The 24,418-nt window shown below is 38.1% G+C and overlaps 1 protein-coding gene and 1 pseudogene across 6 annotated transcripts in view; both read right to left on the reverse strand.

Moving 5' to 3' along the window:
* The window catches only part of KLHL2 (kelch like family member 2), a 117,069-nt gene that overhangs the window by 30,756 nt on the left and 61,895 nt on the right, over nt 1–24,418 (reverse strand). For all 6 annotated transcript variants that reach the window (XM_053901150.1, XM_019441064.2, XM_053901149.1 and 3 more), the window contains one exon: nt 17,528–17,690. In XM_053901150.1, the coding sequence (XP_053757125.1) occupies nt 17,528–17,690 (163 nt within the window). The remainder of the gene's footprint in view (nt 1–17,527; nt 17,691–24,418) is intronic.
* On the reverse strand, nt 780–13,908 carry LOC109262134 (hsc70-interacting protein-like; annotated as a pseudogene).

The raw sequence follows: 24,418 nt of genomic DNA on the forward strand, positions 1-24,418 counted from the left end.
CTCTCACTGTGTAAATGTTTTTAGTTTGATGTAATTCTGGTATTTCATTTTTGCTTTTGTTTCTCCTTGTCTGAGAAGACATATCCAGCAAAACGTTGTGAAAGCTGATGTCAAAGAGAGTATTGTTTATGTTTTCTTTTAGGAGTTTTACGGTTTCAGGCCTTACATTTAGTTCTTTAATCCATTTTGAGTTTACTTTTGTGTATGGCTTAATGAAATTCCAGTTACACTCTTTTGCATGTAACTGTCCAGTTTTCCCAGCACCATTTATCAAAAAGACTATCTTTTCCCTAATGTATATTCTTGCCTCCTTTGTCATAGATTAATCGACCATGTTATTTTGGGGCTCCCAATTCTGTTCCATTGGCCTAAATGTCAATTTTTATGCCAGTACTGCCCTCTTTTGATTATTATACTTTTGTAATATAGTTTGAAATGAGAAAGTGTGATGCCTCCATTTTTGTTCTTTTGTTCCAGTCTGAAACCATAGTTTATTTTTAATGTAGCTAGAAATCCAATAACTGTATATTTTTAAGCAGAAAAAAACTCCTTTACTTTTCTTTCTTTCAGCATTGCTAGCATAAGAAAAAAAACACTTCTGGTTTAGAAATGATACTGAGTTTCTATGAAAATGAAGGTACTTCGTATTTGTGGAAATTAAAAGCACAGGACACATTTTCAGAAGACCACAAATTTTACTTTTACCCCTTTATGGTAATATTTGAAATGTTAGAATGTACTTAGCTAATATATAATTAAGTAAATTAAATAAGGGACCCCAAAAGGAACTGGTCTTCTTGAGTTATTCACAGCACACATTAGAAATTTTTAGAGAGAACACACATTAACAACAACAAAAAAACACTGACAAGCCCAAATGCAAATTTATATGCTGAGTATTTTTAAAGGGTTTAAAAAGCATGTTAGCAGACAGCCTTTTCTCACTTATACAACAGATGCATTTCTATCTGCTTGTGCACAGCAAAGGGTGAGAACCTGAATCAACTTACTTATGACTTCAGAAATGTGCTATTTCAGAAATGTATTCCATGGAATTTTATTCACTGCTCCTATCACTGTCTCTTCAAATAAGCAAAGTACAGAGGCTTTTATCCCTTGAAACTGTTTTTAAACATCAGCACTTTAAATTGAAAGATAGGAGGAAACTTAGCAATTCCTGGTACCGCGCCTGGACTTAGTCTTAATAAATGTAAGAGGTGAAATGTGCAACAGAAAATCTATCATTTCTTTATTCTTGGAGGAGAAGGAGGGAGAAACAGGAGAGACGGAGGTACGGTGTAATATTTAAGAGCTGAATAGGAGCACAATGACTCATAATACCATCAACTCCACATTGAAGAACCATGGAACTCATCAATTTTATAATTCATACTGAACCACAAGTTTGGTTCCCTTCTATGTATATCAATGAATTCAAACCTCATGCTCTCCAAAATATGAAGATGAATAATGGAAGATAAACTCCAACTATAACAGATATTTCATAAGTAGAAGGCTAAACACCAAAGGGAATCCCTCTTAGAGAGCCAAAGCATAAAAGACTCTTAAAAACTGAGAACAAACTGAGGGCTGATGGGGGGTGGGAGGGAGGGGAGGGTGGGTGATGGGTATTGAGGAGGGCACCTTTTGGGATGAGCACTGGGTGTTGTATGGAAACCAATCTGACAATAAATTTCATATATTGAAAAACAAAAAAAACAAAGGGAATCCCTCTTTCCAACATCTTTTGATATGGTAACATTTCACTGAGGGGGAAACCTAACACTTAACTATGAAATCTTTTGGTCAAGTAAGAAATTACAACTGCTTACATAATCACTATATGTATTACATATTAAATTAAACCCAGCATTACCTATGCTTGCATAATTATGCTGTGAATGATGATAGCAGTGATGATGCCACCAAAAAAAAGGACTACTTTTAACCCCAAAAAAGTAAGGGTGGGCAGCGGGGGAGGGGAGGTGACAACAAGTAGAAAGCACACAAAGAGATGGGCATTTTCTGACCAGGAAAGGTCATTCTAAACACAGAAATCTAAAAAGAAAAGTATTCCCCTGTGTGGAAATAATGTGAAACATTTATTTTCTGTATCAGACAAGAACACAACTAAGAAATCTAACCCTACTGCAGCATTATAAAAATCATGCCCTCACCAGTGTAAGCGTAAATGCATCTGCACAAGGGCAACGCCACATAAAAGGAGCAAGGTTGCTGCTGTTCTGCCAGTACTTCCGGCCCCTACCCAGGTCCTACTGCAATACTGGTGGTCCCAAAGGTTTTATTGAAATAAATCATGTTTAAAAAATAAAGCACTTAAAAAGACAAGTCAAAATGCCTCAGTAATCATATATCCAACTCAAACTGCATCTATTTAAATGTTATATTTGCCTCCTGCTAATAAACCTCTATTTCACTCAAGCTGAGCAGTAAATCTTCCATACTGAAAAGTATCTTCCTTGCCCAATTAACCCAAAGGGAAAAAACTGAAATCATTAGTAAAGAAAAACGTAGGGGTTAACACCCCCTTTTAATATGTTTTAAAATATTTTTAAGGTTGAAAAAGTGTTTAAAGTTTGTAATTCCCAGTAGGAAATCATTATCTGAATGAACCCAATGGCAAGCCACTGTAAAATGTTTCAGTTGCATGCGAGGCAGAAGGGTAGGGATTATCTTCACAGCACCCCAGCTTTCTCCATGAGAAGGTCAGAGGGACGCTGACTCCTTCTCCTCCAGGGTTTGTATTATTGCAGCATCCAATAGGTGGTCTACATTGCTTTTCCTTCAGCAAGGGCTTTATTTGTCAGAAGGGCATTATGCCTGACCTCCAAATTTGGCTGAAAATTTACCCATGAGATTCATAACATTTGGGTTGCTCTGATATCCAGACATATTTGCTGGGTTCTGGGCCACATCCTGGAAGGCCACCATAACTTCTGGATACTGCATGGCTTCTGGGTCACTGAGAATTTCATGGAGCCCAGGCATTCCTGCCATTCCAGGCATTCCTTGAGGAAAATTACCAGGCATTAAGAAGAAAGTTATCCGGGAAAGAGCCATAGTGAGCTCCTGATTGTCCTCTGGCTTCTTCCTCCCTCTGGGCTCTCTCATGTTCTTCCAGAGCCTTCTTAACCCTTTCTATTCTTTCTTTGATCTCTTGCTCTTTCAGTTTTTGCTCATACTTTGTTCGATATTCAGCAATTTTCTGGGCCCTTGGTTGAACTTCTTTCAGCATTGCACTAGCATCTTCATCATAATCCAGTTTACAAGTAAGGGCAAGATCATGTAGTCCAGAAGTCTGTGGTGCTTTCCCTCACCACTTGTAAGGCTGAGCTGAATCAGGATTTATTTCAATAGCTCTATCACAGTCTCGGATGGCAGCATTTGGCTTCTGTAATTTGATGAAGACACTGGCTCTCTTGACATACAGAACAGCCAAGCGAGGATTCAGCTTGATGGCATCTGTGAACAAGTCAATGGCTTTCTGTAGTTCACCATCATTCAGGGCATCAATGGCAGCCACCGTTCTATCATTTGCCTGATCCATCATTTCCTCAGTTATCTCTATATTTTCATCCCCCATTTCTTGAGGGGCATCAGTATCCGGTTCAATCACACCACCATTGTCAATTTCTAGATCATTTTCCTCACTTGAAGGTTCATCTGTCTTTGTTTTCCTCTGCCTTCTCACTGTGTTTTCTTCCTCGATATGGTCTTCTCATTTAGTTTTATGGGTAGGAGGTGCTCCACTCACTCATGGAAAACACATTTCCTCAGTGTGTAGAACCCTCGGGTCCTGCTTACACATTTTCACAAAGGCCCCAAAGCTTCCTCACTTTGCGGGGTCCATGGTCCATGGTCCAGAGGTGGCAGGCGGTGGGCACGACTAAGGTTGTGGCTGATTCCAGGCGTGGGTACTAGCTCTGCATGACCATGTGGAAGGAAGCTGTTCTTCTTTCTTAAGAAGGATTGCTTTGGCTATTTGGAGTCCTTTGTGATTCCACAAAATTTTTAGGAATTTTTTTTTTCTATTTGTTGAACAATACCACTGGCATTCTGATACGGACTGTACTGAATCTATAGGTAGCTTTGGATGGTATGGACATTTTGATAATATTAATTCTTCTGATTCACGAACACAGGATGTCATTCCATTTATTTGTATCTTTTTCAATTTCTTTCATCTAAGTCTTGCAGTTTTCAATGTACAGATCTTTCACCTCTTTGGTTAAATTTATTCCTAAGTATTTTGTTGTTTTTGATGCTATTACAAACGGGATTGTTTATCTGTTTTTCAGATATTTCATTGTTAGCATACAGAAAGTCAAGTTTGTGTGTTGATTTTGTATCACATAACTTCACTGAATTTGTTGATTAGTTCTAAGTTTTTTTTTTTATGGAATCTTAGGATTTTCTATATATATGAGATCATATCATCTGCAAAGACAATTTTACTTCTTCATTTCCAATTCAATACCTGTTATTTCTCTCTCTTGCCTGATTGCTTGGCTAGGACTTCCAGTACTATGGTGAATAGGAGTGGTAAGAGTGGGCATCCTTGTCTTGTTCCTGATCTTGAAGGAAAACTTTTCAGCTCTTTCACTGCTGAGTATGATGTTAGCTATGTGTTTGTCATACATGACCTTTACTATATTAAGGTTTAATATATTAAGGTATGCTCCTTCTATACCTAATTTGTTGAGAGTTTGTCTCATGGAAGGATGCTGTATTTTGTCAAATACTTTTTCAGCATCTGAGATGATCACATAATTTTTATCCTTCATTCTATTCATGTGTTGTATCACATGTATTGATTTGCAGATGTTGAACTATGTTTGAATCCTCTGGATAAATCTCATTTGATCATGATGTATGATTCTTCTAATGAGCTGTTGAAATCAGTTTGCTAATATTTCAATGGGAACTTTTGCATCTATATTCATCAGTGATATCGGGCTATAGCTTTCTCATTCTCTGGAAGAACATGAGAGAGTCCAGAGGAAGGAAAAAGCCAGAGGACAATCAGGAGCTCACTATGGCTCTCTCCCAGGTGGCTTTCCTCAGAATGCCTGGAAGAACAGGAATGCCTGGGCTCAATGAAATTCTCAGACAGTATTCTCAGATAATGTCCTTATCTGGCTTTGGTAGTTTTAACCCTTGCAAAATGAGTTTGGGAATATTCCCTCCTCTTCTATGTTTTGGAAGAATTGGAGGATTCGTGCTAATTCTTTAAATGTTTGATAGCATTCATCAGTGAAGCCATATGGTCATGGACTTTTCTTTTGGGGAGTTTTTGATTACTGATTTGTCTTTGAATTTTGACTGCTTTATTATAATGTGTCTTGAAGAAAATTTCTTTAAGTTGATTTTGTTTGGTGTCCTACAAAAGCTTCATGAACTTAAATTAAATATCCAAATCTTCATCCAGATTCGGGTAGTTCTCAGCCATTATTTCTTTAAATAAACTTTCTGCCCCTTCTCCCTTTCTTCTCCTTCTCAACTACAGTGATTCACCAGTTGGTCCTTTTGATGGTCTCTCATAGATCATGTATTCTTGCATTCTTTTTCCCTTGTTCTCCTCAGACTAGATAGTTTCAAACTTCCTGTCTTCAATTTCACGGGTTCTTTCTTCTGCTTGATCAAGTCTGTTGTTGTTGCTCTCCACTGCATTTTTCATTTCATTCACTGAATTCTTCAGCTCCAAAACTTTTTTTTATGATTTCTTTTTGTTAAACTTTTCATTTTATTCATGTATTGTTTTCCTGAAATCACTGAATTATCTGTGTTTTCTTGTAGCTCATTGAGTTTTCTTAAAACAGCTACTTTGAATTCTTTATCAGGAAAATCACAGATCTCAATGTTTTTGGGTTTGGTTATGGGAAGATTGCTATAATCTTTTGGTGGTGTCATGTTATCTTGATTTTTCATGTTTCTTGGCGTTGTGTGCTGCTGTCTTTACATCTGAAGTGCAATCATCTCCTCCAATCTTAACTGGAGTAATACCTTCTTTCAGCCCTGCTAGAGATTCCGAGGATAATCTTAAAAGCAAAAAAGGGAGGGGGGGGGGGACCTTGTAACACACAAGGGAGTTCCCATAAGGCTATCAAGGAGATTTCTCAGCAAAAACCGTATGGGCTAGGAGAGAGTGGGATGATCTATTCAAGGTGCTGAGAGAAAACAAACACAAAAAAAACTGCCAACCAAGAATATTTGGCAAAGTTGTCCTTCATAAATGTAGGAGAAATACTTTCCCAGATAAAAAAGCTAAGGTAATTCACCATCACTAGACCTGCCTTAGTAATGCTGACAGGGGTGCCTGGGTGGCTCAGTCAGTTAGTTGAGTGTCTGACTTTGACTCAGGTCATGATCTTGTAGTTTGTGAGTTAGAGCCTTGCATTAGGCTCTGTGCTGACAGCTCAGAGCCTAGAGTCTGCTTCAGATTCTGTGTCTCTCTCTCTCTCTTTGCCCACCCTACCCTCCGATTGTGCGCTCTCTCTCTCTCTCTCTCTCTCCCAAAAATAAACTTTAAAAAAAAGAAATGTTGACAGGAGTTCATCAAGCTGAAATGAAAAGATCCTAATTATTAGTAATATGAAAACATATGGAAATATGCAACACTTTGTTCATGGATAGATACAGAATATTTGTTGTTGGGGGTGGTGGGGCAAAAACAAGGGATGTCTTATGCCACTGTGATAAAAAAAAAAGGTTTCAGGGGCACCTGGGTGACTCAGTGGGTTAAGCATCTGACTCTTAATTTTGGCTCAGAGCATGATGCCGCAGTGTGTGGGTTTGAGCCCTGCATCAGTCTCTGCACTGACAGTGTGGAGCCTGATTGAGATTCTCTCTCTCTCTCTCTCTCTCTCTCTCTCCCTGCCCTTCACCTGCTTGTGCTCTTTCTTTCAAATTAAACTTAAAAAAAAAAAAAGGTTTTTAATCATATGAAAATATTAATGATTAAAATTTTTAAAACAAAGAAAAAAAAACCAAAATATTCTCAAACTAGGCCTCGTTTTCTTCCCCAATAAGAAAGAAAAGCATTGCTATAGACAATCGATGTATTTTACTGTCTTGACTTCAGTGGACAAATGCTGTCCTAAGAAAAAAACAACTGCTTACCCTCCTCATCCTGGGCCACTGCCCCACTTTGCTGGCCTTTATGCCAAACTTCTTTAGGGCAGATCTTAATAATGAAGCCTCTGTATTTTGATTCACACTCACGTCTTTATCTGTTGTAACACAGCCTTTGGCCCATCCTTCTTCCCCTGAATTTGTTCTTTGGAAGCCCTTTTCTTGAGATTAAAACTTCTCAACCCCTGCACAGTGTTTAACCCTAAGGTCACTCTCTCCCAGTCTGGATTCTATTAATACTTTTTTGAAAAAAATTTTTAAAAGATTTTATTTTTTTAAGTAATCTCTATACCCAACATGTGAGTTCAAGCCTGAACTCATAACCCCAAGAACAAGAGTCACATGCTCTACGAACTGAGCCAGCCAGGTGCCCCTCTAATCTTTCTGATCACTCAGTCTGTCTCCTTCAGCTCCCTAAAACTGGGTATTACTTACAGTTCTGACTGCCCTGAGCCCTCTTTTCATTCTCTGCTTCTTCTCCCTTAAGTATCTCATCCACATTTTTGTGTCCCAGTTATCTTTAACTAGCACTCCAGTATGGTTGCTCCCAGATCCAACCTCTCTCCCCAAACTCAATATTTGAATTTCCAGCTGTTAGTCCCCACATGATCTCCATCATGGCTCTTTTATTTTTTTTTATTTTATTTTTTTATTTTTTTATTTTATTTATTTTTGGGACAGAGAGAGACAGAGCATGAACGGGGGAGGGGCAGAGAGAGAGGGAGACACAGAATCGGAAACAGGCTCCAGGCTCCGAGCCATCAGCCCAGAGCCTGACGCGGGGCTCGAACTCACGGACCGCGAGATCGTGACCTGGCTGAAGTCGGACGCTTAACCGACTGCGCCACCCAGGCGCCCCCATCATGGCTCTTTTAAACAGACAGATCCACCCCTTACTGGGTACCCAGCAATACACATAAGCAGTCCTCTAAAACCCTCACTTTATTCACCACTTTAGGCCACTTACAATGGCCTGCTTTGAGCTGTACTGTCTTAATTTTTCATCATTGTGCATTTTTCTACTCCTTGGCTGGATTCTTAGCTAGGTCTGATTATCTCCTCAAAATAAATCAAGGTCTTCTACTAGCCTGCTGTCTTTGCTTATTGCTAATAAACTTGCCCAGTGGGAGAACTTCTAAAATTGATAGTGCATTTCACTGTTCATTCTCCCTTAAGCCATCAAGACTAAGACCCACCTACACCTCAAACAGGGTCAGTACCTTCCTCCAAACACCTGCTTGCTCTCCTGTACTCCTTTTGTGTCTTAATGGCTCTCCTACCCACACTGATTCCAAGGCTAAATGAAATCTCAGTTGATTCCTCACTCCCTTTTCTCTCTTTTTTATTACAGTAAAACATATAACATAAAATTTAGCATCTTAACCATGTTTAAGTATACAGTTCAGTAGTTTTAAGTACACTTAGATTGTTATGAAACAGATCTCCACAACTTTTTCATCTTGAAAATATGCAGCTCTATAGCCATTAAAGAACTCCCCTTTTCCCCCTTGTACATCCCTTCCTCCCTTTAAACCTGAAAATAAATTGTTTCACAAATCCTATTGATTCTTTCTCTGTAATGCCATAGAAAATCATAAGATTTAGTGGGGTAAGGGATCTGAAAGGTCCCCAGACACAACTTTTATTATGTCAGGGTAATCTCTAAAACTTTTATATTCAGTGGATATCTGGTATAGTTCACAGATATCAGCAGACATCAAGGCATTCACACCATTCTTGAACACTGACTGTAAGTGGAAGTTCTGCTTTATGTTGCACTAAAATATTTTCCCCTCTGATTCTGTAGCACTGATTCTAACTCTGCCCACCACAGAACAAGATTACTCTCTCTTGCCCATGAAATTCCTTCAGACTTTTACAGAGCATTATATTCTCCCAAATTTCCCTCCCAAGGTCTGTAACTCTTAAGTCTTTCAAGCATTCCTTGTATAATATCATTTGGGGTCTTCGGTTTGTCAGTCTCTCTCAAAATATGTAACCTGAAAATGAACTCAATTTCACAGATACGGTCCGACCCGGGAAGAACAGAATGAGATAATCACCATACATCTTTCCAGACACAGTTACAGTACTATTATTGAATACACTATCAACTAAAACCCTAACATCTTTGGATTGGTTTGGCTAATACAAACCTAATACTTGTCATAAGCCAAGATAAGAACTTCTTTCTTTTCACTGAATGAATTCTGATTCAGCTTGCTGCACCTCAGCAAGGTAAGGTATTAATTAACAGCTACTGCAAACTGGAAATATGCACACACTAAAATGCACTCACAAAATATTTATTTAAAATGTAATGCTAAAGGGCAGATCATGTCAGAGTTTAGTGTGTTTCCTTTACTCACATCCAGGGTTAGTTTCCACATCCCCAATCTTGCTTCAGTCACCTCCTCTCTACCTTCATTATCATGGTTCTCTGTTGCCAACTTCAACTATTGTTTCCAATCCTTTCACTGACATGCTGACAGATTACTCTTGTTTAACAGCACAGAGCTTTCACTGTGACTTCAGTAACTTGCTCTTACTAGTTTACCACCGCTGCTGAGTAAAACCAAGCTAGTTAAAAATTTTTTTTAACATTTATTTATTTTTGAGACAGAGAGAGAGCATGAACAGGGGAGGGTCAGAGAAAGAGGGAGACACAGAATCTGAAACAGGCTCTAGGCTCTGAGCTGTCAGCACAGAGCCCGACGTGGGGCCCGAACCCACGGACCGCGAGATCATGACCTGAGCCGAAGTCGGACGCTTAACCGACTGAGCCACCCAGGCGCCCCTAAAACCAAGCTAGTTAAACTGGCATTCAACAATCAGTTCCTTTTTTTCTAAAAAAAAAAATCCCATGACTGCAGTAGGGCATAATTCCCAGCAGTACAGACTACACCATGAATATGCAATATACATTAAACACATATATTGTACATATAGGATATACAGATGTATTCTTCCTTATTGGTAAGGATTCTCTTCACTCTCTAGTAGGACAGCTGCACTTTGCTGTCTGCTTCCCTTCTGCAACTAAAATAAACTTATCAAGAAATGACTACCCTATGATACAGCAATTGCACTATTAGGTATTTGTCCAAAGAAGACAAAAATACAGATTCAAAGGGATACATACACTCCGATGTTTATAGCAGCATTATCAACAATAACCAGATTATACAGAGAGCCCAAATATCCATCAACTGATGAATGGATAAAGATGTGTTGGGGCACCTGGGTGGCTTAGTCAGTTAAGTGTCTGACACTTGATTTCAGCTCAGGTCATGATCATATGGTTTCGTGAGTTCAAGCCCCGCTTCGGTCTCGGTGCTCACAGTACAAAGCCTTCTTGGGATTCTTCCCCTCTTTCTGCCCCTCCTCTGCTTGCATTCTCTCTTAAAAATAAATAAACTTAAAAAAAAAAAAAGATGTGGTGCATATACACAATGGAATATTACTCAGTCATCAAAAAAATGAAATCTTACCACTTGCAACAATGTGGATGGAGCTAGAATGTATTATGCTAAGTGAAATAAGTTAATCAGAGAAAGACAAATATCATATGATTTCAGTCATATGGAAGTTAAGAAACAAAATAGAAGAACATGGGAAGGGGAAGAGAAGAGATGGAAACAAATCACAAGAGACTCTTAATGACAGAGAACAAACTGAAGGTTGATGGAGGGAGGTGGGTGGGAGATGGGCTAGATGGGTGATGGGCATTACAGAGGGCACTTATTGTGATGAGCACTGGGTGTTATATGTAAGCGATGCATCACTGACTTCTACTCCTGAAACCAGTATTACACTGTATATTAACCAAAATTTAAATTTAAAAAATTCTGAAAAAATAAAAATAAAAAAAAAAAGACAACCCATAGGATTTGTTACACCAGGTTTATTGGGTTCATTAGTTCTGGTCTCTCATCCAAAATTAAGTCCAATGAAATTGATAATAGTCCAAAGTTTTTCTTGTTCCATTTTGTACACAGTGATAAGCCACAAAGTACCCTTTAGGTTTGATTTCTCAATACCAAACACCTTGTTGATCAAAATTAAGCCATGAAGAATTCCTATAATTTCTCTATATTCCATCTGGCGCAGAATTCCATCTGAGAAGTGAGGTAAGTGCATGGATAACAATAGTATTTTAACACACAAACAGCTCATCCCTGAGAGAGAAAGTATTTTTGGGAAAATAAAAGTCTCTCTGGTCTTCATCTTCCTAATTAATAAAACAAAAGTTATCTTAGCAGATAACTGCTAAGGTTCCTACAAGTGCTAATACTCTGTGATTCTTTCATTCTGAATACTATTTAGTCTCTAGGGAAAAAAAATTACATATATATATCCAGCAGCTCCATTAACACAGATAGCTTTGGCAATATCTAAAAACAGCTAACTCATCTCAATGAGAAAAACTATCAACAAAGCAGAGCAGAAGAGACTGCATGTTTACCAGGACACAAATGAGGACCATAATGAATGTAAAAATATAAAAATGATTAATTCTTGTAAGAAGCATCAATTAACGTGGCATGAATTCAAGAAGTGCTGTACATCAAATTCTTTCACAGTTCTCCAAAGGAAGAATCTTCTGTAGCAGTAAATTAACATTGCAATAGACCCTCAAATAATCAGCACCTATTCTTTATTGCATATCATACAATCTAGGCTAGTAATACTATTAATTAAAACCACCCTCTTGGGTGTCTAGGTGGCTCAGTCGGTTAAGCATCAGACTTCGGCTCAGGTCATGATCTCTCGGTTCGGTTGGTGAGTTTGAGTCCTGCACTGGGTTCTGTCCTGATGGCTCAGAGCCTGAAGCCTGCTTCGGATTCTGTGTCTCCCTCTCTCTCTCTGCCCCTTCCCTACTTGCACTGTGTCTCTCTCTTAAAATTAAACATTAAAAACAAAAAACAAAAAATAAAAAATACTCTCTTAACACAAGTTTCTTTCAAAAAGGCAGGCTTCAAAATCATGGGCTTATTTTGACAGATGTTTACCCCAAGCAGTGATTCCTAGCCTAAATTACAGAAGAGTGAGCAAATTGACTAAAGCAAATTGATTGGAAAGGAAAACAAAACAAAAAAAAGTTACAGGAACTACTTTTACAAGAGAATAAGGCAAAATGTGGATATAGTGAATCTGGGTGTAAGTGGAATATTACTGGCCTATAAACTCCTTGTAAGCAGGGGTTACATCGCACTGAGCTTATCACCCCCAGCAGTCTGGGTGGAGTTAGGTGCATAAAGAGGGTAGCTTTGAAATGACTGACCATTGAGTCTAGGTGGAACAGCCAAAAGATTACTGGGGTACTGGCATCAGAGAGCACACAGATTTATGAAGAAATACAAAAGTATGAAAAGGCAGGAATATAGTCAGCACAAAGGTTGAGACCTTGGCATTCCAAATAGCAGCAAGGTTCAACATGCCCCAGAATTGTGTTCTAAGGTGGCAGGTAGGTTTATATAGGAAAGATGGCAGTCACAAGCAACTATGAGGAAGGAGTCTCAAGGAAGTCAACAATATAGATCTTGAACTTGCTGATGGCAGTAGAAAAGAAGTAGAGAGGGAAGAAACACTCTAGGTGTCAAAGACAGAGGTAGACACAGGCCTGGAGAGAAAACAGGCTGCAGAGAGAATGCTGTAGGCTGACAGCCAGCCAGTGCAGAGCCGAGGATGGTGCCTGGAACGGAACAACAGTCTGAAGTCGTATCCCTTTACCCACCTTCTCGGTGAGTCGGGGGAGTGGTCTCCTAAAAAAGTTTGCCCCCAACATGCAGGTTTGCAGGGAGGGAGCAAAGTTTTATTTAAGACAAAGGGAGAGGGAACATACATGAAAGCAGGGGGGCATATGAAAAGTTTGATCGCTGTACAAGCACAGTGCAAAGGCTAAGTGGAGGGCAGCCCAGGCATCCAGGCCCAGGATGTAAAGAGATAACAGGGTTAAGAGCAAGAGTAGAATGAGAAATAAACTGAAAAGTATGGCAGTGACTGGAGAAGACTTCTTTGCAGGTTGTCCTAATACCGAAGAATGAGGAGTGTTCACCAAGCCCAGAATTTCAGTTGGAGCGCTGGCTTGAAAACGATACGGCAAATTTCGCCAGAGATCACTTAGAACTAATAGTAAGCAGCTTCTCAAATTTTTCATATAGGGAGTGGTGAGATGAAGAAATGACTAAGAATCTAAAACTATTGTTCCCCTTAAGTGTGTCTGAAATTCTTTTATAATTCTACAACTGGCAACTTTTATTTATCAACATAGAAGGTTAAAATCTAACTTTCAAGTTCAAATCTAACTTCCGAAACAGTCTGGGACTATTAAAATGCATCAAAACCAGTAAGTTCGGTTTTTATCTCCTCTATATTTTTATCCTGAGGAAAATGCTAAAGGTATTTGTGATTTGGGACATGGTTAAATACGGATGCCACTCAAAACATGGGAAGTAAAAGCATCCACAATCCAGCATTATCGAAACAAGTCTATACAACTTGGAATTAAGTGTGAAAGTTTTCTTTTTCAGGCTTGAAGCAAACATAATTTCATATAGCTTTTTAGCTAAGAAAATAGTCATTCAAGACCATAACAAAGGCTGATTACAGTCCAGAACACCATGCCTCAACATGCAAATCATTTCCTTGGCTGGTCTGGTTGCCCTCAGTTGTCCAGGATTTGAAGAACATATCACTACATGCCCTGGTGAAGCGGTGTGGGCCAGTGTGACAGGCTGTGACTGCCAGCATCATGCTGCGGAAGCCATGAGTGTACAGCAGGATGAATAGAAGGATTTATACCCTCCCTGCCCAGACTTTCTATCCTGCCTACTTGGTTTCTCACATTTTTACTTTCTTCAAAAATGTGATATTATGAAAAAATAACAAGTTCATAGAAGACATTTCCATGGGACACCTTAATTCTTTCATTATACCTGTATAATTTAATTTAACTATAATAAACACCAGAGAGCTCTTTTCCAATCTGCAAGAGAAAGGAATAAAGCAGGTCTTATGTCCAGAATCTCTGGTGAGTTTTCAAAGGACAGGAGTGCTCCAGTCTCTGAAGTGCAGGCTACGTTGGATTAGAAAGTGCCCTGAGGTTAAGCAAGCCTTCTTTCCTTTCCTTTCCCATTCTTCCTCTCTGCCAGCTCCCCTCTCTCCTCCCTTCTTCTTTCCTTGTATGTATGTCTGTATGAACCCTTCTATTATTGCTCTGTATTCCTTCCTTCCTTCCCCTTCCCCTTTCCTTTCCTTTCCTTCCTAGAAAGGCCTGTCACAGGCCTACCTAGCCCACTATCTAGGACAGAAAAATGAAAAGGTAACATATTAACTTTCTCAGTTGTCACTGTCTCCCTTCACCGCACCCCCCCCCCCCCCCCCACAGCCCAGATCATTTCACATGCTGGATTGTTTGAACGTGAAAGTAACTGAAGAATTTGGGCAGATTTTCTGGATGCAAAAAGTGCTTGAATTGTACAAAGAAAGAAGGGAAGGACTAAAAAACTATCATTTGTTCACAACAGAAAAAAAAAGTTACCTTCCTGCAAGGACTCCTGACCTCCCCACCTCCTATCTGCTTAAGATATAAACAACAATCAGATATTTTCACTAGGAAGAACAACTGTTTTTTAGTAGTCTACTGAATTACATAATTCAGAAAGCTTGTTATTAATATACCAAAGTATATGGAGATAGTTTCATTATATGAAGTTGGTCAATGCAATTTTATTTCTTTAAAATTATGAGTGAAATATATAGATAATATGACAGAATGGCTTCAAATAATACAAGATGCAAAAATTCATCAAGATGTAGACCTACCATTTGTACTCTTCTACATATACATTAGATTTCATCAAAAATAACATAAAAAATAACAACAGAGGGGGGGATAGTTAATAACAGAGGGATATATAGTTGAACAAGATTTTCCATGAATTTACAACATTTAAAGTTCAGTGATGAATACTATTCTATTTTTATATGTGTCACAGTTTTTCATAATAAAAAATGCTGTAAAATGTTACTTATAAACTCAAGCAAATATAAGATTCAAATGCATGGTATAAAAACAGTGTATCTTTTAAGACTAGACTTTGATTTAAAATATAGAACATTAAAAGCTAAGAACTGGGGCGCCTGGGTGGCTCAGTCAGTTGAGCATCTGACTCTTCATTTCAGCTCAGGTCATGAGCCTCACGTCGAGCTCCACACTGAACATGGAGCCTGCTTGGGATTCTCTTTCTCTCCTTCTCCCCCGCTTGTGCTCTCTCTCTCTCTCTCTCAAATATTAATTAACTAATTAATTAAGGGGAGCCTGGCTGTCTCAGTTGGTAGAGTATGCAACTCTTGATCTCAGAGTTATGAATTCAAGCCCCACATTGGGCATGGAGTCTAGCTTCAAAAAAAAAGAAAAAAAAGGAATTTTTCTTCATAATTTTGCTGAAAATGACAATAAACTCTCCATGAAAATGTCTTTGCATAATTATGAAGAAAGACTCTACAAACCAAGATACAGAAGTGTTCAAATTCTAGTAGAGAATTGTTCATATTTTATACTTTATAATAATACATTTAAGATTTTAAATAAGAGAAACAAACAATTAAATCTCATAAAAATCTCCTAAACACACAGTACATGAGTTGGTTCTGACAGGAGAAGAACTAGGAGTTCCAGTATATCATGTGAATTATGGGTGGACATCTTTTGCATGAATCCTGCTTTACTCATTCTGTCCCCAGCCCCTCTCCCTACCTCTTAAAAGTCAGTAATGTGTATCAAGTAATAGGAGACAACGAGCTGCCCAAGAAAGATATGTTAAACAGTGATTGTTTCCTGCAGAAAAAAAAAAAAAAACATCCAAAAATATACAAGCCTCCTTCATTCTCCCAATATAAATCACTTATAACAGGCACATTATGTCTAGAGTTAATGGATCTTACAGATTTAGAAGGAAACTTTTCTATTTAGCTGAAGAACAGCTGAAGAACACTGGAACACATCACTGAATCCAAATTTATCTTTGGTTTTTCTTAAAATGCCTCATCCCACTCAAAAGGATTACATGAATATCATTACATATTATAGGCATTCCCCAACTTACAGAAGGGTTATGTGCTAAAAGTTCATCTCTAAGCTTTCTGAAATTCAGATCACATTTTCTCACTGAAAGAATTTTATAAAGGGTAGTCAGGTCAGTCAGGTCACCCTAAGAAATCTATAAAGTTCAAATTACTGGACCTTTTATGTTTCTCTGCAGCACTGTGGTTTTCTTTTCTTTCCAACTAGCCACCTAACCATTATTTCTTTGAAAAAATGGAACAGAGATTCTAGGAATACTCGTCTCCAATGCTTTGTGCGTGCGTGCACGTGCGCGCGCGCACACACACACACGCGCGCGCGCGCACACACACACACACACACACACACACACACACACACACACCTTGCCCAGGTCTATGTGCCACGATGTCCCTTACCCATCAGAGTAAGCACAGTAGAACAGTTTAGACAAGGGGCTCTTGCGTTTGAAGGCTGAAGGAAGTTTTAGGGTTCTGTTTTATTGGGTCTCACAAATACAGGACAGAGATGGTGGGTTATAACTTCTATCAGGCTTATCTTCTCAAAGATGATTTAAAAAATTAGAAGCTTCCTAATAATCACTTTTAATACACATATTTTTAAATGCTTATAAACTCAGAGGAAAAATCAATTAGAGGTTACTTTTGTGTACTTTAGCTGCATCCAAAGCTACAACAAGAAACTCTCCTCGTAGACTGGAGTGATGGGGGGATCAGAGGGTCCCTACACAGCAACTGAAGTGATGGCTTCCTCGACAAGGGCAAAGGGCTGCCCTCTGCCACAGGAGGGCGCCAGCAGGAGGTCCTGAGAACTGTTGTCTAAGGAGAAAGCTGCCTGTATTTCAAATCTACTTTTCCACTCTACCCAAAGGCAACTAGATTTCATCACCTTGAAAATGGTTAAGCCACTAGATTGTTCTCCTGGGTGCAAGATAAAGGTGTAAGAAGCCATAGAAATAAAATGACTTAGTTTCATATGCAAATATTTTCTCATATGCCTGTTAATTTGACAGTTTGAAAGAAAGAGATATAGAGATTCAATACTTGCATAAAACTGGTATTCTATTCTTTAGACTCAATACCAATTTATAGAGTTTTTTGAGGTCAGAATTTTGTAAGTATGCTTTAATTATGCAGTGATACATTATAAGATTTTAAATGGATTTTTATAAGGTTCAGATCCAAAAACATGACATAACTTTCCAGAAATTACTACAGAATTTTATCAGAACTCAAGAGTTCCAGATTCCTCCCGGTCTCAAACTCAGCTGAGGTCTACTCTACTTGCCTGCATAGGTGTTGGCTTTGTTCAGGAGGTCTGTGCACGCGTGCATATCAGCAAAAGCCCGAATTCCTAAGCAGTTGACAGGGTGAAGCTGAGATTCCAAAAATTCACAGCAAGTCTTCTTCACATCCTGTAACTGTAACAGCCCAGCTGCTGGGAGAAGTACCTGCAACATCCAAGGAAGCAGTTAGGCAGGTGGATGAAAGAACAGTCACTACTTACCACTCCTACCCAGGGCACAACAGATGCAGGCAGAATTTATCTGGATCCAGACCCAAACACTCCATAGAAGAGGAATGCAACAACCATTTGCCAAAAGGGTGATGCCCACATTCCCCCATAATTTCTACAGTATTTTTCAAGGATCTCTTCCTGGCCATAAGAATATAAGAGATAGAAGACCATATTAGATTAAGGGTTCTGTTTATAAGCATAAACCAAATGCACCTTTGAATTTTAAAAATATAAATTATTAGGATGCTAGGGGGTGCTATACGGTTCAGTGAAAATGTTTTTTCCCCTTAATTCAAGCAGTCATGAGTTTCAGCGATTTGTAGGGAAGGCATGAGCCCAAAGTAATACATATCACAACAAAGCCTCATTTTGTTCTCCCACTGTCTGAAGAGCACAAGCTGCTTTCCTTAAGAGGACAGAGCAGTTTTAAATTCAACAGTCTCTGTACAAGCAGTTTCTCTCAAATGTAATATATGTGCTAAAAAAGAAAACACAAAAGGTAATTACCTAATATTAACTTTTTAATTTGTATTTTTATTTGAGTAACTCCACGAGATTTTGTATTAATTATAGGTTTTTCTATGGGATTTAACCAGTATCTTTACTATAAATACTATATTCAATACCACAACTACTTTTCAAATAGGTCAATAATGGAAATGTTTTTTTCTTGTAAGTGAATTAGTGTGAAGCTATGCTAAGTATCACATCTGAAAGTCAAATTAAATGGGAAAACATAAAAAATGAAGTTCTTGAACATCTGCTGCTCTTTTACAAAGGCAAAAGAAAATATAAGCCTCAACTATTAGAACAATGGTCAATTTTAGAAAAGATCACATTAGCATAAAAAAATAAATAAAACCTAAGTTCCTTCAGGAATTGACTCTTATATCTGCCAAGCTGTAGCCCAAAGGGAAAAAGAGAAAAGAAACAGTAGTTCTAGAAATGTTTTATAATTTTCCTGTATCTATGTAATAAGTCCTAAATGTGGAAAAGAAAGAATATGTTTGTGTCTTTGCATGAATTAAAGACTGAGAAAATAACTTTATGTTTTAGTGCAACTGTACCAACTAATAGTTTTCTCTAAAAACATACAAACAGTATCTAGTGGGCTTTTCCTTCTGAGTTTAAGAAAAATAAAGTGCAAATAATGTTGTTTATGGCCAAATCTTTTGTATAATATGTATAGTGTATTTCATTATGTTATGAGAAATGATCTCCATGGAAACCTTTAGTTGTTGATAATTTGCAAATGGGAGGTTTTCCCACACGCGTATAATTGTGCTCTGAAGCAACATAAAATACATTCCAAGATGCTTAAGAGTCTGCCATTTAATTCAGCGAACACATACAGTTAAGAAAGTGGTCTTCAGTGTAAGATTCAATCTCTGTGAAATTTGCACAAGTAGTAATGATCACCCATCTGATCAGCATTTTCGCAGGGACAATCCTGTGAGGTAGAGTAGTATTCAAACTGCTTGGTAATGTAGAAAAGGCAGGAGCTTTGGGGGAAAAACATGGCTGAGCAGAAATGAGCTCACTCATGCACTGGTGGTAGGAGTGTATACTGGCTTCAACGTTCTTGAAAAACAATTTGCCCATTTCAGTCAAAACTACAAATGCACGGGTGTGCCTGAGTGGCTCAGTCGGTTGAGTAGCTGACTCTCGACTTCTGCTCAGGTCATGATCCCAAAGTCATGAGTCTGAGCACCGTGCTGGGCTTCACGCAGTGTGGAGCCTCTTAAGATTCTCGCTCTTCTTCTCCTCCCCCCGCCCCGTTCACAGCATCTCTCCCTCTCTCTCAAATCATTAAAAGAATAAAATACAAATGCACAATCCTCTAACCCAGCAATTTAACCTATAGATACACTGATAAATGCACAAAATCTCACATGCACAAGATATTGTTTGGAGCACTTGGAGCACTACTCTGGGTAATAGCAAAAGTGAGGGTAAAGCTTAAATGTCCATTGTGAGGAGACCAATTAAACAATATCATCCATTCAATGGAATACTCTGCAGTCATTCAAAAGAATGAGGAAACTATATGAATGGGACAGTTTCTAAAATACATTCTTCAGTGAAAAAAATTAGTGATTGATTCATACTATGCTAACTAATACATATACTCCCTCACGTATATATATATATATATATATCCATCTAAAAAAAGCAGCTACAGCAAGCTTTTAAAATTTTTGTTTCATTACTTGCAACTTCATCACTACCAAGCCCATATCTACCTCATCAGGAGACTGAAATTCATAAAACTGTGTAATATATACACCAGGAATAGAAAAGTTATTCCAATTGTAAGCCATGTAGCTAGAAATTCACGTATAATTTTAATTTTTAAATGACAATGATGAGTCAAGTGGTTCCATGTTTGGCAAACAATATGTATTAAATACACCTTAAAGGTTAGTCAAATGTATAAAACAAGCTTACTCATAATTTCGTTGTCAGTAAATCCTTTAAAATTGCCTCAGTTTTATGACATAATTTTACTAGGACTAAATTTCAATAGCTCCTAAGTATTAATTATGTACAGCTTCAAAAACAATGAATAACTAGCCCAGGCTTACTAACATGACCCACAGTCACTCATGCTGAAAACAGGAAAGCAGCCAGGGCCACACCTACTTTATGTATTAGATAGCCAGCAAAAAAACAAAACAAAATAAAAATGCTTCTAATTTCAGATGAACCACCTCTCACAATCAGAACCACTCAGTTGGCAGCCTGTGAGCTAGATGCCTCGAGATCAAATCAAATCAAACCTTCTAATTTGTCTGATAAAGAAATCAAATCCCAGAGGAAGCCGGAAGACATGACCAAGTCATACAGCTGGTCAGTGGAAAGCTGAGAATATAATCAAATTTACCAACTCTTTGGTCTATTGTTCTTTCTACTACCTTGGGCCCTATCTGTAGGTGCAGAATGGAAGTGCTTGTCCAATTTTTAAATCTCCAATACTGCTCTTTTCAGCAAGAGTAATAAAGACCACAATCATTTCAACAACCCATTCTTGCAATTGCTTCCATTTACTGAGTAATTACTACCTCAGGCACTGTGCTGAGCACTTGTCACACAATAATATCTGATTGTCTCCATTTCACACAAGTGAATATAGAGGGTTGGAGAAGATGGGTAACTTGCCCAAAGTCACACACCTCATATGGAACAGGTAGAGTCCGCTCTAAGAGCAGTATTTAACCAAAGTGAGTTGTAACGCTTTTAGATGGCACACATAAACATTCTGATGTCAATAGTTAGGAATACGATTTTAAATACGATTTATTTAAACAAGAACTGAGCCAATGTAGAGAAAACATCAAGTATTTACCAGTGTCAGCAGTATAGAATATAGCAAAATCATGAAAGTACACACAAATTACTAAACTTTAGAAAACTCTGAATTGAGAGGTCACATTAATCCTTCAATATCTGATAGCATTCTGATTTTTACGGTTTTTACATACCACTAAAAGGAAGGATGTGCTTTAATCTGGGGCTATCACAGTCCCATGGCATATTTTCTACAGAGTGGATAAACTCTACTCTTAGTAACAAATGTCGGTAACACCCAGCAATGTAAAGAAGTGGTTTCTTAATTTGTTATTTAGGTCACAAAAATATCTTGGGCATTGTAATTAAGAGGTCTGAAGAATAAATTTGTGCCTTTAAAACTAATTTTTCTGAGCTCCCTAGAGCAAAGGTACAGCTGAATAGTGCTGCTTCTTATATGAAATGGAATCATATTGACACAATAAACCTCCAGCCACATAGCATTATGACCCAATGGAAATTTCCACTTGTTCCATTTTTCCATACACTAGTATTAACCCTGAAATTGATTAAAATAACCCTACGGTGCTCTATGATCTAAAGTATATTCTAAAACATCAAAGAAAAAGCAATTATATTTGTTATATAATACAAATGTTAATGATGTATTCTAAGAATCAAAAAGTGATTAATTCCCATATATTCTATTCCCATATATACTAAAGGGACGGCCACACTCCAAAAGCTGAAATATTTCTCTCGATTATGTTGAGCCCTAAGAAAAAATACAAAGCTGGCAGTGTGTCTTGGGGCCCAGCCTTTACCTCTCCCTCCAGCAGCCTCCTCCCTTGCTTCCCCTTTAGTTCTATTCTATCAACCTGGAGCTTCTCCACTCAGACCCTGGTGTTTTCACCATGATCTCTCAGTCCCTTTCAGGTCACTACTAACAGCATCACACCATTTCATCTGCTTTGTAACACTCACCAATGTCAGAAATGATTTTATGTATCTGCTCTCATGTTTACTGTCTCTCTCTCTCTGCAAAAGAATATATGCTCTGGGACCACATCTGTTTACCCCCATTGTAACCTCAGGCACTACAAGAATATCTAGATGTATAATAAACGAATCAACCTGAATGTAAATTAACGTGTTACTCTCATAGGTACTTGTATTTTAAAAGAGATACAAATTTGGATGTCCTTTAACCCAGAAATACAAACTGTATTTCTAGGCTGTGTCTATATGGGACATCTGTGACCTACTGCAAATCCTTTCAGCCCCAACTCTTGCTCAAGCCAACACTGCAGCAACCATGTCCAAGTAGACTTTGATCACCTTTGTGAAAATGTAACTTCACTGTGCCTCACCACACCTCCTACCATAGCTCTCTCTGCCTTCCTAGCCAGGGAATGCACTGGGGACTCACACCTGCGCTATCTGGAAGCACAGGGGAAGTAATGCTTATGGGGCCACCCTGACCTATGGAGAATGGTCTAAGGAAAGATGACAGCTAAATGCTTCTCTTTATTCCCAAGCAGATACTTCTGAGACACATTTCATAAGCCTCCTCAGAAGGTCCTGGTAAGAACAAACATCTTACATTTTAGCTGTAACCAGATCTATACCACACTTTGAATTGGTTTTCCCTCCTTTCCAATTCAAATTCCCTATTCATTCACTGTTGCTCTCTTGGATCACTTTCCAAATAAACTAACTGTACGAAATCTTGCTTTCAGGGAAACCCCAGGCCATTACACTGCACATGGAATAAACTGTAAGTGTGAATATACTTAGTTATAAGTATGAATTATAGTGCTGTTTATACTATTAAAAATTGAAAAGAACTCAAATGTCCAATAACAAGAGACAGATGAAGTAGATTCTGTACTATCAATAAAATTGAATACTTTGTAAATATTAAAAGACATACAATAGACACATATCTAATGACCTGGAAAAATATTCCTAATACATTCAGTATACAAAGATAATTTCTAAACAAAATATACAATACAATCCGCTTCTTTGTAAACACACAAACACAACAACATAAAGGGCACTAGAGGAATATAAATATACTGCAATTGTTAACAGGGATCATCTCTGGTTAGTGGTAGTGTTAAGACCTTCTATTTACTTCTTTTTATTTGCATTTCCTAAATTTTCAATAATGAATCTGTACCATTTAAATAGTCACATATTATTTAAGAGAAAGTCGGGGAGAAACAAACAAAAGACTGTCTTTCTGGATCTCTAGAACTCCAGACAATATAGCAATGGTGAAGGGAGCTATTTATTTAATAATTATCACCCACCGCTTGCCAGACATTGCTTCAGTTTGACCTGTATTCTGAGTATCAGGAGTCTCAAAGGCCTATGATCATCAAACTAGTGTTCTGCAGAGTGTTATGGAGGCTCTACACATTACTCTTCCTGTTCACGTGAATAGCGCTATCTCCAAGTGCTGGGAAAAACATGAAGTAATAGAACATGACCAGCTGATTAAATAAACTTAAGATCGACCACTTCAGCAAATAGAAAAAAATTATTTTCACCTAGATATGCTGATTTCCAAAATAGGGAGACAACAAAAGCCTAAGCATTTTACACTGTGGAAACATTTTCTGCAATGAACAAAAGAAGCAGGGGAAAAGCTACCACTGATTAGAGAAGACAAGTAGAACACTAGACAGAGAAGACACCCGAGACAAACAATTAGCACCCGTGTGACACTCTTACACCAGCTGCACATTTTAAAGTAAGATGCTTTCATCCTACTTCACTTTGTTTGACAAGCCAAATTATACAGAAGATGTTTCGCTTAGACAAGTACACTCCTTCTGCTTGGCTATTAGGATCTGCAATTTATTTTCAGCTCGGGCACTTACTCCATAGGGGGAAATAATTTATGTAGTAAGTCTTTTAAATCCTGAGCCATTAGCAGTGTGTTTATTAGAAGAGACTACCAAGGGGTCTGACTGCTCCATAGACAAGATTTCCAGATGTCTGTGAAAGTATGCAAATATGAAACAGCTCAGTCACTGTTAACTTTACAGTAGGTTTACTGCTAAAAAGCAGGTTTTTTGTTCATTTCCCAGCCATTTTATATTCACATGAGAAGCACCTGTTTGTCTACAGAGTAAGGAAGGGCCTTGTGTGTCAGGAATGACCTGGAAACAAAAAAGGAGACAGCTGTTCAAAGAGCACGCAGAGACAGAAGAAATTATCCCCAAACTTAAAGGAGCTCTATGTTGTTGGACCAAAAAAGTCTCACTACGAAAGAAAACCTATAACTTTCATTAGCATATATCTTCCAAAATCTGCATTTAGTCTCCAAATTATAAATAAGTCATGTTTCACAAGTTTACT

The sequence above is a fragment of the Panthera pardus genome, unplaced genomic scaffold (assembly GCF_024362965.1).
Source record: "Panthera pardus isolate Hobbes unplaced genomic scaffold, ASM2436296v1 HiC_scaffold_13, whole genome shotgun sequence".
NCBI classification, from domain to species: Eukaryota; Metazoa; Chordata; class Mammalia; order Carnivora; family Felidae; genus Panthera; species Panthera pardus.